The 14,419-nt window shown below is 43.4% G+C and overlaps 1 protein-coding gene and 1 long non-coding RNA gene across 4 annotated transcripts in view; one reads left to right on the forward strand and one right to left on the reverse strand.

Annotated features, from left to right (window-relative positions):
• Positions 1-627: 627 nt before the first annotated feature.
• CDH13 (cadherin 13) overlaps positions 628-14,419 on the reverse strand; it is a 606,507-nt gene continuing 592,715 nt past the window's right edge. For all 3 annotated transcript variants that reach the window (XM_035119665.3, XM_088671925.1, XM_088671926.1), the window contains one exon: positions 628-3,492. In XM_035119665.3, coding sequence (XP_034975556.1) covers positions 3,485-3,492 — 8 coding nt within the window. In that variant the 3' untranslated portion in view covers positions 628-3,484. The remainder of the gene's footprint in view (positions 3,493-14,419) is intronic.
• Positions 3,918-13,767, forward strand: LOC148685297 (uncharacterized). The gene is made up of 3 exons (XR_015950514.1): positions 3,918-4,723; positions 11,571-11,678; positions 13,641-13,767. It is a non-coding gene; the product is annotated as an uncharacterized LOC148685297 (long non-coding RNA).

The following is a 14,419-nucleotide window of genomic DNA, read 5'->3' on the forward strand; positions in this document are numbered from 1 at the left end:
TATAATAAGATCTCCAACTCCCTGTTTTCTGGCACCTTTCGATCCCTCCAGTCTCTCAACAGTTGGGATACTCAGGTTTGCATCTAAATACTACTTAGAGTAGATCTATATCCAATATTTTCAGTCTGCCAGCTCCGAGTATGACTGACACTGAATACATGCTTCTGTAGACAATGTGCAATGACTTTTTCAGGATTGCGGCCTGTCCCTTATGTGTTGTCAAAGCATTTTCCCCACACAAAGGATAAAACCCAACTAATGCTTACCTGCATTGGTCCAAGTCATGGTTTTTTAATGTGCTCTGGTGCATGACTGGAGCTCCTTATGAACATGGAATCAGGTGTCTTAATAGAGAGGCCAGCTTCCCAACTCAAAGGGCTAAGAAGGCAGAACTGTACCCCCTCCCCACTGGACTGAACAGGGAAATCATTGCAGATGGTGTAGCAACATCTGTGTATCGTTTGGCCATTGTAAATGTTTGGAGTGGGGGAGCATGTTTCTTTTAAAAAGGGTTAACATCTGGTCTTAAAGTGAATGTGCAATCATGGTTGGTACAACAAAGAAGCTTGAGAGAGTGGTTTCCTTTCAAAACACACTTGTTGGTGTAAGAGTATGAAAAACTAAATGTACGGTTGGATTTCTTTAATGATTCATAAAAAGCTACTGTAGGAACAGAGGTATGACATAGAAGGTAACGCTTAAACATACAGCATGGTGTGTAGGTTTTTGTTCAAATCCAACCCAAAATATACAGCTGCAACATTCTCTTGCATAAGAAAGCTCTGCAATTCAAACTTTAAATAAGCAACTTTATTAAAAGAGTCTAAGACACTTACCTTACCCCTAGTTACTGTCAAATTCTATTAAAAGCCACAGTCTGTCAATTTAATATACTTCTTCCTTTTTTTGCTGATATTTCCTTTGTTATAAAAAAAATTTGGTGTGAGCTTTGTGGATCATTTACAATTTATTAACAAGATGGACGTCTTGGTACAATTCAAACTTTGTCATTTCCTTACATGCTCACCAAATAATACTTTTCCCCCCTTAAAAAAAGTATTCATATTCATACATAATGAGCACCCTTTATTCCTACAGTTTGCAAACAAGTGTGGTTATTTTGCACGGACCAAAAGAAAGAGGGGAAAAAGAGAGGGAGTTTTCATTGTTAGTTTTCATTTAAACTGTGTGTGTACCTGTGTATGTATGTATATATACTATATTCAAAACAAATTTTATATATATGTATATATTTATATAACAACTTTCCCCCCACCCCACTAGGTGTGCTCAAGTGTCACTTTAATGAGAGCTAGCTTCCAAAGGCATTGAGAGAACTGGTTATTAATAAGCTGTTGAGGAACTCTTTTTTTTTTTTTAAAAAAAAGGGCCACCAATGGGAAATCTTGATAGGTGTTGTCATATGGATGAGTTTGAATGACACTACAGACTCCCCCAACGAAGAAGCTGATGCCCAACCACTGAATTCTCAAGTGTTTTCATTGTAAATTATCTGAAGGTGGAAATGCTAGATGATAGCATCAGTTTTTTGCCTATAGCAAAGTCAAAGGGCACACCTTCTGATCTCTTATTTATAATTGGCACATAGGCTGTGTTCAGTTGTAATGATAAGCCAGCATCTGTGGCTTCTTGTTGTTTATTGAGAATGATCATTCCTGCATTGCTGAGAGGAAGAAGCAAATCTGTAAGCCTTGGCATCCCATTACTTCTGAACCTGGGATTGTGCCCCCCCCTCCTTTGAACCATGACCACTAGCTGACATTTAAGCCATGGTTTGCTGCTGGTTTATGGATTGCAGATTGTTAGGAAGCAACAAACTATAACCCCTTGTTATAGTTATAGAGAAATCAAGCCTTCCTGATTATCCTGCTTGCTCCAGGGGTGACTGGGCAATGTTGCTTGTTCCAAATAAGTGGTGTGGGAAGGTGTGGCCTCTTGTCATGTACAAACATGGATACTTCATTCTCAGTGAGATGGAGAACATGTGTATGGTCAATACTACTTCACACTGGATTTTTTTTGGGGGGGGGCGTGTTTCACATGATGGAATGGTACTCAATGCAGGGAATATTCTCACATCCAAAAAACAACCCATGTCAAGGAGGAAAGGCTGAACTGGAACTCTTTCTCCCTGTTGTGTTATTATTCTATATGGAAGTATCCTTTTTCTACATTGGAATTTTCCATCATGTGAACCTACCATCTGAAATGGTACAGTCACAAGAGGTTGGCTACTTCACTAAAGGCGTTCTCAGTGTTGGCACTCTGCCTGTGGAACTCCCTTCCAGATGAAATTGGGTTGTCCCCACTCTACCTATGTTCAGGCACAAATTTAAAACTCACCTATTTGTTCAGGGCTTTGAGGAGAGGATTGGTGTTAAGGAGATATCATTTGATTCTCTATCAAAATGTCATTGATGTTTTATTAAAACAGGTGTTTTCTTTTAGTAATTTTCTGCCCAGTGCTCTCTTTGGGAAGGAGGGGCAGGATATAAAATAGATTTTTTAAAAACCAGAAATATCTAAATAGATGATCCATCACCAAGAGCTACTTTCCTTTCCCTAGAACACAGTTAAGTGTTACTTTCCCCTCACCTTCCAAAGTAAGCTGAAAGAGTAAAATATTCTTGGATGTGAACAGGAAAGATGAATAAACAAAAGGTACCTTACCTTTTGGAGAGTGGTACCAGGCTTCTTAAGGAAGTGCCACCAAGGTGGTAATTTCTCATGGTGCCACCACGTTTTGTTCTCTTTTGGTCGTACTTCAGAGTAGACCCACTGTGACCTGTGGAACCTAAGTAACTCAGGTGCATTGATTCAACGTGTCTACTCTGAGTATGACTAATATTGGATCTCCCCTTCTATATGCAGCTTACACAACATGTTGAGCTATGATTGGTTATGTTGATCTGTTACCGAGCCTTTGTGCTGCTCTGCTCCATTGACCGTGAGCCTAAGGCAAATGCCATACAAAAGCTAACCCTATTGTATATCTCTTCTCTCTATATAAATATATATACATATACATACACTCATACATATACAAATACTAACCCACAGACAATTTTTTTTAAAACAGTTGAATAGCAACAAGTCAACAAAGAGAGGGGGGAAGTGGAGTCCTTCTGTAATTCTGCTCCCAGGAGATCAGATTTATGTGGTGTTTCTGTTTTTATTTTGTAACCGTTCGGTGAGCAACTACATCAAACGTCCATCTTCTTGGGTGAGAAACCCATTGGTAAAGCCAGACTGAGGCAGGAGGTTTTTTTGTCAGAAACTTATCGTGCAGCTGGGAGGACAGACAGAGTGAAGTTGCAAAATGCCACATTTGGCACGACTGAGGCTTAGGAGTGAAGGAATCGTAAGAGTCAAAGGTGATCTTCGGACTGGGATGGCATATCCTTTGCTTGCTTGTCACCATGGCAACTCAATAATGTCATCTTCAGATGTCAGTCAGGGGTTCTTACAGACCTAAGCAATGGGCAATAATGTGTGGTTATTAGCAAGCAGGTGACACCATATATATATATATATATATATATATATATATATATATATATATCCCTTTTAATCTGAAGGTTTTGCTGACTTGATTGCTTGCACATGATTAAGCAATGCACATTAAATTACCCATGTTCAGAAGCAATTATTTATGACAATTTACAGCTGGAGGATAAAAGTTCAAAATGTTACATTGATCAATTGCAGCCCTTGAGTAATATATCTTCAGAAATCCAGTCTAGGAAGCTGAGATGCAAAATGAGAAACAAAGCGGAGGGAGGGGGAGACATTCAGGAAATTGCAAGAGGATCCATAATTCATCAGTAGATTTCTGTGTGCTTACATGTTATATACTTCACTTATAAAAATGAGAAGTTTACAAGGCATCAAGAACAGAAAGGGAAGGTGCTATTAATGGCCTTTGAGAGAGTGTTCTCGAGCCCAGGTGCTACCACCTAGAAGAGCCTACCCCTACCAGCTTTAATTAAAACAGTGGTGGGACATGGAGAAATGTCTTCCAAAATGTTTAACGTCCATTCAGAATAATATAGGAACAAGTGTTCCTTTAATACAGTCATTTAATACTATCATAATACCAGAACTTGGGGTCTTCCATTGAAACGGAATGTTGGAAGATTCAGGATACTGTAGACAGTGGCGGAGCTTCATGCTCCAGCACCGGGGGCGGGGCTGGCGCCCGTTCTGGGGGTGGGGTGCACCTCCCGGAGGGGCAGGGCATGCCTCCTGGAGGGGTGGGGCGCATGTTCCAGGGCCATGGCGTGCCTCCTGGGGGCACGGAGCACCTCCTGGAGGGGAGTAACACGTGTTCCGGGGCGGGGCGGGAACCCACAATGGCGCCCCTTGGAGCCCGCCGCTCGGGGCGGCCCACCCCCACCACCCCTATCTTCCTACGTCCCTGACTGTAGGTAAATGAAAGTATCTCTCCACATGTCACATGCTTAAACTATGAAATTCACTCCTGCAGGAGGTCACCGGTTTTAAAAATGGATTAGACAAATTCCTGGAAGAGGAGGCTGCCAATGGTTCTAGCAACAATGGAGATGCTCTACCATGAACATCAACTTCCGGACATCACAAGTGAGGAGAGTTCCTGTTGCACTTGGGTCCTGCTTGCAGGCTTCCCACAGAGGCATCTGTTTGGGTCAGATCCAGCAGAGCTTTTCTTCTTTTATTAAGAATGGTAAGTTCCTTATGTTCTTATATAAACTCACCCTTGAGTACATATTCAAGATCATTTAATATAGAGTTAACACAGCTTTAACTATCTGGGCATACCCATAATCACAGTAATAACTGCATGGATTTGTTTCAAATGCTTAATGCATTTTTATGAGTGAAATGGAGATTTTAATCTGTGCTAGTTACTCCAAGAGTGAGCGGTTGAGCCCTCCCACCCTTTCAGCTCTAGGAGGGAGAATGATCATAAGACCATTATGTAGTAGGTCCACATTTCAATTTAGCAAGCTGCCATGCTTATGGGGCCACAGCTCTGTGCCTGAGCAAAGGGTTGCAATGCAGAAAGAGAGCTGATACCAAACACAGTGAGCTAGAAAGGGAAATGATCTGATCTGATTTGGTATAAGGTAGGGGTGGGTGGGGGGAACCTGCAGCTCTCTAGAAGTTGCAGGACTCCACCTCCCACCATCCCTGAATGTTGGTCATGCAGACTGATGGGAAATGGAGTTCAAGAACACTTGAAGGCTCAAAACCAGGCATCCCCAAACACCCTCCAGATGTTTTGGCCTACAACTCCCATGATCCCTAGCTAACAGGACCCATGGTTGGGGAAGATGGGAATTGTAGTCCAAAACATCTGGAGGGCTGAAGTTTGGGGATGCCTGCTCAAAACCTTCCCATCCCTTATGCAATGCATGTCTATGTTGTTTTGTGGGACATTGTCTCTAAGACCATGACCAAGCACACACAACCACTTTGGGAACAAATAGACTTCCAGTAGAAAGAAATTGCAATTGGGCGTGTCATTGCTGCGGCAAGGCCTGCTGACAATTAGCTGCAGCTGCAGCAATTGGGCGGGCGATTTACGGCCCAGCGGTGAGGTGTGCGTGCAATTGGCTGTGGTTGCGTCTAGTGGGCAGGTGGGCTTTTGGGGGTGAGCGTGCAGACATTTGGTGGCCGTGGTGAAATAGGGGTCATCTTATACATGGGGGCGTGTTATACATGGAAAAATACGGTAAGCAGTGTCTATCTTTTAAAAAATACTAGTAATGCTCTATTTACTTTTCTGAAATGTTTTACCATCATTAATTCAAAGATGTTGAGTTGAAGCCAACCAATGATTTCTGCTCGTGCAACGAACTCTCCCCTCCCTCACTTCTACCCCCATGTGTCCCATGTGCTCCACATCATTTCTGGAGGGCTAGGGAAGCCCCCAGAACAGGTTTTGGAGAAGTGTTTGTGGGGAGAAAGGGAGGGGAAGTTCTGTTGCACAAGGGGAAGTCACTCTGTGATTATTTCTGTGATTACTTGGTTGGCTGTAACACAATGTCTTTGTTTAGCTGCCTTCCTCATTGGCTTGCAATGGACCTCTATGCTTAAAGCACAAAGGAACAAAGATGCTGGAAGATTATTTAAAAATCCAAATATTGTTAAACTGTTCTTAACAGCCACACAGTAATGACAGTCCCAAAGAGAAGGGGGCTTATTAGCATGCAAATATATTCACAGTTGTGGCCTCCATTTCCACTGCATATTCCACTAAACATACACTGACTAAGCAAAGCCTCAATGGTTGTTACTTGTTTGCTAGATAGTTATTGCTGTTTGTTTTGAATAATTTGTTTCTGTATCTCTGATACAGGCACATTGGGCTTTGTGTGGAATGCTATAATACTACTAAAAGATTTGTTTGTTAATATCACTGGTCTGTTACTCAAATCAAATTTTATGCTGAGTTTCTCTAGCTCAGGAATTATGTGATTAGGGGTCCATCATTTGACCATGAAACTATGCTATGTTAAACATAGCATTTCTTCAAGAGGAAGATCCAAAATGGAGATAATCAAAGGTCATCCAAGTCCTCCTGGTAACCACCATAACTTCTGCTTCAAGGAAAGCAATAGATTTCATACTAACCCCAAGCTAGGTACCCTGCACCTTTGGGGTGAATGCGACCTCATCCAGAAGAGGTTCAACTACCCTACCTAGTTCACCAGAATTCTTTACTAATAGTACCTCCCTCTTGTAAATCAGTGGTAGGGAATGCATATTCCTCTGTAAGTTGCTGCACGTCCCATAAACTCTGATCACTGGCGATTCTGGCTGGGGTTCAGGGGGGTGGGACAACAGCTGGAGGGCTACAGATTCCTCATCCCCATTGTAAGGATTAAGTTTGTACTTTGTTAAACTCCATCAATTCCTGAACTAGCTCCAGACATTGGTGTATCAATTCTGTGCCTCCCTGAACTTGAACAAAATAAGCAGCTTTGTATGTCAGCTGCACACTGCGGCTATCTCAGTCCAAACCTCTGGATGACCTCACCCAAAGGTTTAATGTATTTGTTAACAAGCATAGAAAACAAAACAGAACCTTGTGGTGACCAAAGGTGGTGGAGTAGAAGAGCAGTCTCCTAGCACCACCTTCTGGATCCAGCCTTCCAGCCTCTGGATCCAGCCACTGAAGAGTGACAGCTTGTATATCCAGAAGGATACCATGGCTGATGGTATCAAGTGCTATTGGGTGATAATGAAAATGAATCAACGCGATAGCACTTCCGCTGTTCTTTTCACAGCGTAGGTCAGGTCATCCCCCAGAGTAACTGAGGCAGTTTCTATTGCAAAACCAGGTCTTAAGACTGGAATGGACTTAAATGATCAATTTCATTCAGAAAATGTTAAGAACTGAATGAGGCCAATGGTCGTCTAGTTCAGCAATATGTCCTCACAGTGTCCAACCAGATTCCTTAATGTGAAGTCTAAAGGCAGAACCTGAGTAGAAGAGCACTCTCCTCACCTGTGGCTTCCAGCAGCTGGCATTCATAAGCAATTCTGCCAATGACCGTGGAGGCGCAGAGCACAGCCACCATGGCTATCAGCCATCAAATCAGCCACCCATGAATTTGTCTAATTCTCTTTTAAAGCCATTCAAGTTGGCTCTAGTAATATACAGTCATTTGGTTTGATAAGGATAGATGTTTCAAGTTTGCTAGCTGATCACTCAATTTCTTCAGGGGGGAGAAGCACAATTACCCTCTCTCCAGGTATTTATTGAATTAATCTTCAGATGATTAAAAACACACACTTTCAGCATAAGGTTCAATGAAACCTGACCGCTACTGAACAGGGAGATGCGAAGCTGATCAGAATCAAAGCGCTAACAAGACAGTCAACGGTGTTCAGGTTGCTGATTTACCCACATTCCCTTCCTAAAGGAGGAGGGAATTCATGACTGCTTTTTTTCATGCCAGAGTGCTTTCTTCTATACCAGCGATGGAGAACCTCAGGCCCAATCTGGCCCTCGGGACTCTCCTCAGGACACCCCCCCTTCCAAACCCTGCCTTACACCCTCTTTGTGTGTCTTGAACTCAGCACCCTTGAACTCTGATCATTTTTCTGTGCCTGGGAAAGGGATGTTTGAATATGTGTAGCAACAAGCCTACTATGCAAATATAATGGAGAATTCCAGTTGCTGGAAACCGCAGGAGGAGAGAAGGCTCTTGTGCTCATGTCCTGCTTGCAAGTTTCCCACAGGTCTCTGGTTGGCCACTGTGAGAAGGATGCGGGGCTCAATGGGCCATTTGCCTGATGCAGTAGGCTCTTCGTATGTTCTTGTGAAGGGAAAGGGGCTAGCCACCCCAGTGGCGAGTCGAGGAGGGAAAGGGTTAGCTGAATAAAAGGAGAGGCTATACCCTTGGTGATATAGTGATTAATGGGGGAAGGAAGACTGTTTAAACAAGTAGATCTCAGAAGGACTCTGAGGATATGAAAGGCGCTCAACTTCTTTGAGTGAAGAGCTCAGCAGGTATTTTCTGACAGCAAGAGAACCCTTAGGACTTTGAAGATCCTTGAGATCCATAGTGGGAGCTCTCACATATATCTAGAGTTGGCAATGTCACCAGTGGCTAATCATGAAAATGCTACTCTGTAGAAACAATATCACCCAATCAGGGAATGCAACTGAAGGTGGGAAGTTGAAAGAAAAGAGAGCACCACGTGGCCTTGGCAGCAAATAAAAAAAATCAGCTGGTGTAGCTTTAATTTGGAATGCTGAAAGTCCCCCAATACTGCTGTGGTTTGGAATATCACACACTGAATACTGAATCCCATGGAAGACAAGGAGATAAATTGGGTTAGATAAAAAATTGATAAACTTGAGCAGACTGAAATTGTGATTTTCTGTGGCCTCCCTGCCAGCAGAGCAGCAGCCAAAATTTGTCAAGTAAATTATCTTCTGTGAATTATTGGCTGGTTTTAGCTATAGACTGTTTTAAAACAATTCAGAAAATGACTCGGCAGTCATACGCCTGACATTAATAAACCGCCCAGAAAAGAAACACAGTCTATTACAAACCAGTAATTTAGCTCTGTCAAAACCAGGGAATATTAAACATTTCCCCCCTCTCCTCCTCAAGATACACCACATAAGGCATCAAGGTTTAATCTTCTCAAGTGCTGCTTTCACTTCTGAGGAAAAGCTGATAAAACAACAACAACTGGATCACATAGTAGGAATATTTATGTATTTATGCCTTATGGATACACTTTTCTTTTACATTTATTAATTGCTTCTTTTCCTCTTTATGTGGAAGTGTATGCATAGAATACATACAGTGTTACCTCGGTTTATGAACACAATTGGTTCCGGAAGTCTGTTCATAAACTGATGCGTTCATAAACTGAAGTGAACTTTCCCATTGAAAGTAATGGAAAGTGGATTAATCCGTTCCAGACGGGTCCGCGGCGTTCGTAAACCGAAAATTCATAAACAGAGGTGTTCATAAACCGAGGTTCCACTGTATTTCCTATATGTATTTCTTGTGTGAAATCATCCACAAGTCCCTGGCTTCATCCATTCATTTCAATGGAGTGTAAATATATAAGATCAGCAAGCTTCACATGGCTGCTAAGAAACCTCTTGTGCAGGGATAGCCAACGCAGTGCCCTCCAGAAGCTATTAGGCTCCAAGTCCCATCAGCCCTAGTCAGTGTATGACCCATGTGACGATGCCATTTGCAATCTGACATCTGGAGACTGTCAGGTTGGGGAAGGCTGCTTTGCTCCATTAACTGTTCCCCCAAATTCTGCTGGCTCGAGACTCAAATAGATTTAAATAATCCAATTAATGAAATGTTTAATGGTTTATGTCTTCCGGATTTGTAGACTGGAGGAGGAAATATTTCATCTTAGGTCTTCTGGTTCATTGCTGAAATGGGAAAGGGTGGCATCATCATAAGTAGGGGGTGGATGGATGCAGAGGACTCACTAGGGGTGAAGTCTTACCAGGAATTGCCATTTCAACTGGAAGGCTTGAGGAAATTAATAGATAGTTAAATACAAGGATATATTTGAGGTTTATTTGCAATCAGAGTCCTGGCATCTGTGTGATGCGCCATTCCCCAGCACACCTGAGGCCTTTCACACTTAGTTTGACAAATTAATTTCAATGCAGACTCCACAAAACTCATTTAATCTCTTCACATCGAGTTCAGTCTTTGCCTCCTCACTTTCCGGCAGGGTAATGGAGTGTTTTACTTATCGCTGCCAAAGTCAAACTTTGCTGTTTGCAGACCTGGCTAGACCCCAAGGAAGCTTGGAAAAGGGAGAGCACTAAAGGTTGCTTAGACTGACTTCAAAATGACTGAACAATTCTTTGCTCCTATAGCTCATTTCAAAGTAGCACTGTAGTGCTCGTATCTATTCTAGAATGGACAGGAAATGTGGGGCACCAACTTTTGTGTGGGGTAGAACTATGTGCAAATGGGCTCTTGAAATCCTGTACTCTATTTCTAGAGTCTGGAAGGAACATTTTACCCAATTTTTCTAGGGCAAGATAGATTTCTAAAGGTATTCACTATTATCTGTGGCTTAATTTTTCCATGCTGGCTGGGGCTTGCAGGAGTTGTGTTTCCAAAAATCGGAATGGCACCAGGTTGGGAAAGACTCCAAGAGTAGCTAACATGCGACCCATAAGCTGCTGCTGGACCCCATCATCCCTGGCTGTTGGGTGTGCCAGAAGAAGCTGATGGGTGTTGGTGTTCAACAGGCCTGGCACTTTGCATTTTGCCACTTGAGGCAAAATGCCACCTCTCTGTGCCCTGTCACCACCAGTGGAGAAGTGGCACTGGTATTGCCACTGATTTCCAGTGAGATCTTGCCAAAATCTCATGAAATCTGGCACGCTCCATGAGATCTCATGAAAGTTCAGTGAAATCTCCTGAGATGTCACCGGAAAGCAGCACCAACCCCAGCGCCTCTTCTCCATCAGAGGTGGTGGGGCAGGCAGGGTGCCCATGGGGGCACCGCCTGAGGTGGCTGCTTCAGCCTGCCCCAATGGGCAGGCTGGGCCTGATGGCCAATGAGATATGAGGGGCCATAGCTTAGCTGTCCCATGTACCTGTAATGACTGTGTGCACTCTAGATACACCCGTTCTGTGGGTGTCCTGATGGCACAGAATCCCAGCATGTGAGCTGGAGTTCACAAATTGGGAACTCTTTACAGACAATGTTGAACGACATCCTTCATACAGGGAGTGGCTCTTTAGGGTGGGGTGGAAAGCATGACTCTGCTCCTAAATCAGCATGCAATTAATTGCCGTGCCCATGAGTAATGTGCAGCATACTGAGTAGAGGAGCCACCAATGCAGTTTGAAGCTACCCTTGTACAGCAACTGGTCTATGTTAAGAGTTCATTGTTTTAATGCCAGTCAAAGATTTATTTATTTTTGTTTCTCTGGGAATTTGAAAGTGTCAATAATGTGATATTCCACAGGTAAAATAAGTTGTTTTAAATAATGTTTATGTATTTTTTAACATTTACTTTGGTCATTAATTGCTTTTCGGCTTTGTTGTAGGAACTGATATACACATTGAACAAGCCTAGCCAACCTGCAGAGATCTAGGTTTGCCTACTCAGAAATTCCAGAGCACATTTTGATCCTGAGAGCCAGTATGGTGTAGTGGTGAGTGTTTTACTTGGACTTGGGAGACCAGGGTTCAAATCCCCATTTGGCCATGAAGCTCACTGGGTGGCCTTGGGCCAGTCACTATCTCTTAGCCTAAGTTACTTCACAGGGTTGTTCTGAGAATAAAATGGGGAGGAGGAGGACTACCCCTTAAGCTCTTTGGGGGGGGGGAAGTAGGATATAAATGCAATAAAACAACAAAAATAGGGTCTGTATCAGGCTTCCTCAAACTTGGCCCTCCAGATGTTTTGAGACTACAATTCCCTGACTACTGGGCCTGCTAGCTAGGGATCATGGGAGTTGTAGGCCAAAAACACCTGGAGGGCCGAATTTGAGGAAGCCTGGTCTGTATCCAGTGTTAGATCTACTCAGGATAGACTCACTGAAATTAATGGACATGACTAAGGGCAGATCCACACCATACATTTAAAGCACACCCAACTCACATTTAAACCACACGACTTCCCCCAAAGAATCCTGGGAACAGCAGTTTCTTCCTCACAAAACTTCAGTCTCCAGAATCCTTAGCAACTGACCTCTCCCAGGATTCTTTGGGGGAAAGTTAGCTTGAAATCTGTGTTTACCTACAAGAGAGCCTTACCCCATATACAGTGGTACCTCGGATTAAGAACTTAATTCGTTCTGGAGGTCCCTTCTTAACCTGAAACTGTTCTTAACCTGAGGTACCACTTTAGCTAATGGGGTGTCCCGCTGCCCCTGTGCCGCTGCCATGCAATTTCTGTTCTCATCCTGAAGCAAAGTTCTTAACCCGAGGTCCTATTTCTGGGTTAGCGGAGTCTGTAACCTAAAGCTGCTAACCCGTGGTACCACTGTATGCCCGCTCAACCATTGCAATCGGCTACAGGTGGCATAAAAATTAGACCTGTTCCTCATTTGTACACACTCTTTTAATATGGCAACATCTATACTTCTGCCTATTGATATCAGTCAGGCGCCTTCACCGTACTCTTTTTTGGTGCCTGCTAAAAACTCTTCTTTTTTTAGATAAGCCTACCCAGGTGGCGCTGTGGGTTAAAGCACAGAGTGTAGGGCTTGCTGATCAGAAGGTTGGCGGTTCGAATCCCTGCAACGGGGTGAGCTCCCGTTGCTCGGTCCCAGCTCCTGCCCACCTAGCAGTTCGAAAGCACATCAAAGTGCAAGTAGATAAATAGGGACCGCTCCGGCGGGAAGGTAAACGGTGTTTCCGTGTGCTGCTCTGGTTCGCCAGAAGCAGCTTTGTCATGCTGGCCACATGACCAGCTGTCTGCGGACAAACGCCGGCTCCCTCGGCCTATAGAGCGAGATGAGCGCCGCAACCCCAGAGTTGGACACGGCTGGACCTGATGGTCAGGGGCCCCTTTACCTTTACCTTTTACCCAGGTGTTTAGAATGTTGATGTGAGTTTCCATCTGTAACTAGTCTATTGTTATTTACAGTAACTCTCCAAAAGACTTCAATTATTACTGTCAATTCTTTTCATTGATAATTTTATTTTATGATTTGTAAATTGAGTTTTGTTTGATTTATTTATGAAATAAATAAATATACAGTGGATGTGCTTTAAATGTATGGTGCAGTTCTGGCTTAACTTAATGGACTAATCTATTTTGAGTAGAACTCAGTTGTAGAATACTAGCTTTCTCCCTTCACATGGTTGATGCAGCTGGAATCCATCCCATCTACTGCTAGGGGCAGTCACTGCATATGCTGTTCTGAGATTATTTGCCATCCTGCAGTTTTTCAGAGCATTTAAACTCATTCAATGCCCCCCAACCCAAATAAAATAAAAACCTCAACCACATATCATTCCACTGACTTCCTGAACATATCCCAAGCTTAGATAATAATTGCTTCATTTAAATGATAATACCAAGATGTTTTGTTCTGGCAAGAGATTCACAGAGGGCTCATAGTCGTACTGAATGGCTCACACATTGTGCTATCTATCCTCCATTCCAGATTGTCAAACGTATGCACGCAGGCACAAAATTTGGCGTGGGAAGCAAAATCCTCACTTGACAGAGGGATTTACCTCCCAGGCAGAAGTGGCTCATAAAGTATAAGCACCAAGAACGAAGCCAAGCAAGTAAGCAGGTTTTTTCTCTCCCTCTTTCTGGATGTGTGTGCAAAAAATTAAGCCCATAATTTTGCCACCAGTGATGGGGATACTTCATCTGCTCAATACACATTACGGGTCTCTCACGTTTCCCCCCCTTTTTTTTACAGCAGCGTAATCTTTGATTATTCTGATAAATATTTGGATTGTGGGAGAACTCGTGCCAGAGTTAATGGCGGTTCTAAAATGAGCCACCTCCGTATGTGGAATTGGGGAGAAAGAAAGAAAGAAAGAGAAAGGAAGAGAAATGTTTGGCAATGTAACAAAGTGGCAAAAGGTGGGTAAGAAATCCAAAACCATAACATAAAATAAATCCTGGTGCTGCAATTCTTAACCTCACCTACCTGAGAGTAAGCCTAATTCAATTCAGTGGGACTTGCCGTATTTTTTGCTCCATAAGACGCACTTTTTCCCTCCTAGAAACGAAGGGAAAATGCTGGTGCGCCTTATGGAGCAGAGGCTCCCTGTCAAGCAAGCGGCGAGAAGCGGGGGGGGGGGGGCGGAGGAGGTGCTGCTGGTTCTTCCCCACCACCTCCGTCCCGCAAAAACAAGCCTGCTTTTGCGAACGGAGGTGGTGGAGAGGAGCCAGCAGCATCTCCTCCGCCGCCTCTCACTGAACGCA

Source organism: Zootoca vivipara, chromosome 6 (genome assembly GCF_965207765.1).
Source record: "Zootoca vivipara chromosome 6, rZooViv2.hap1.1, whole genome shotgun sequence".
In the NCBI taxonomy this organism is placed as follows: domain Eukaryota; kingdom Metazoa; phylum Chordata; class Lepidosauria; order Squamata; family Lacertidae; genus Zootoca; species Zootoca vivipara.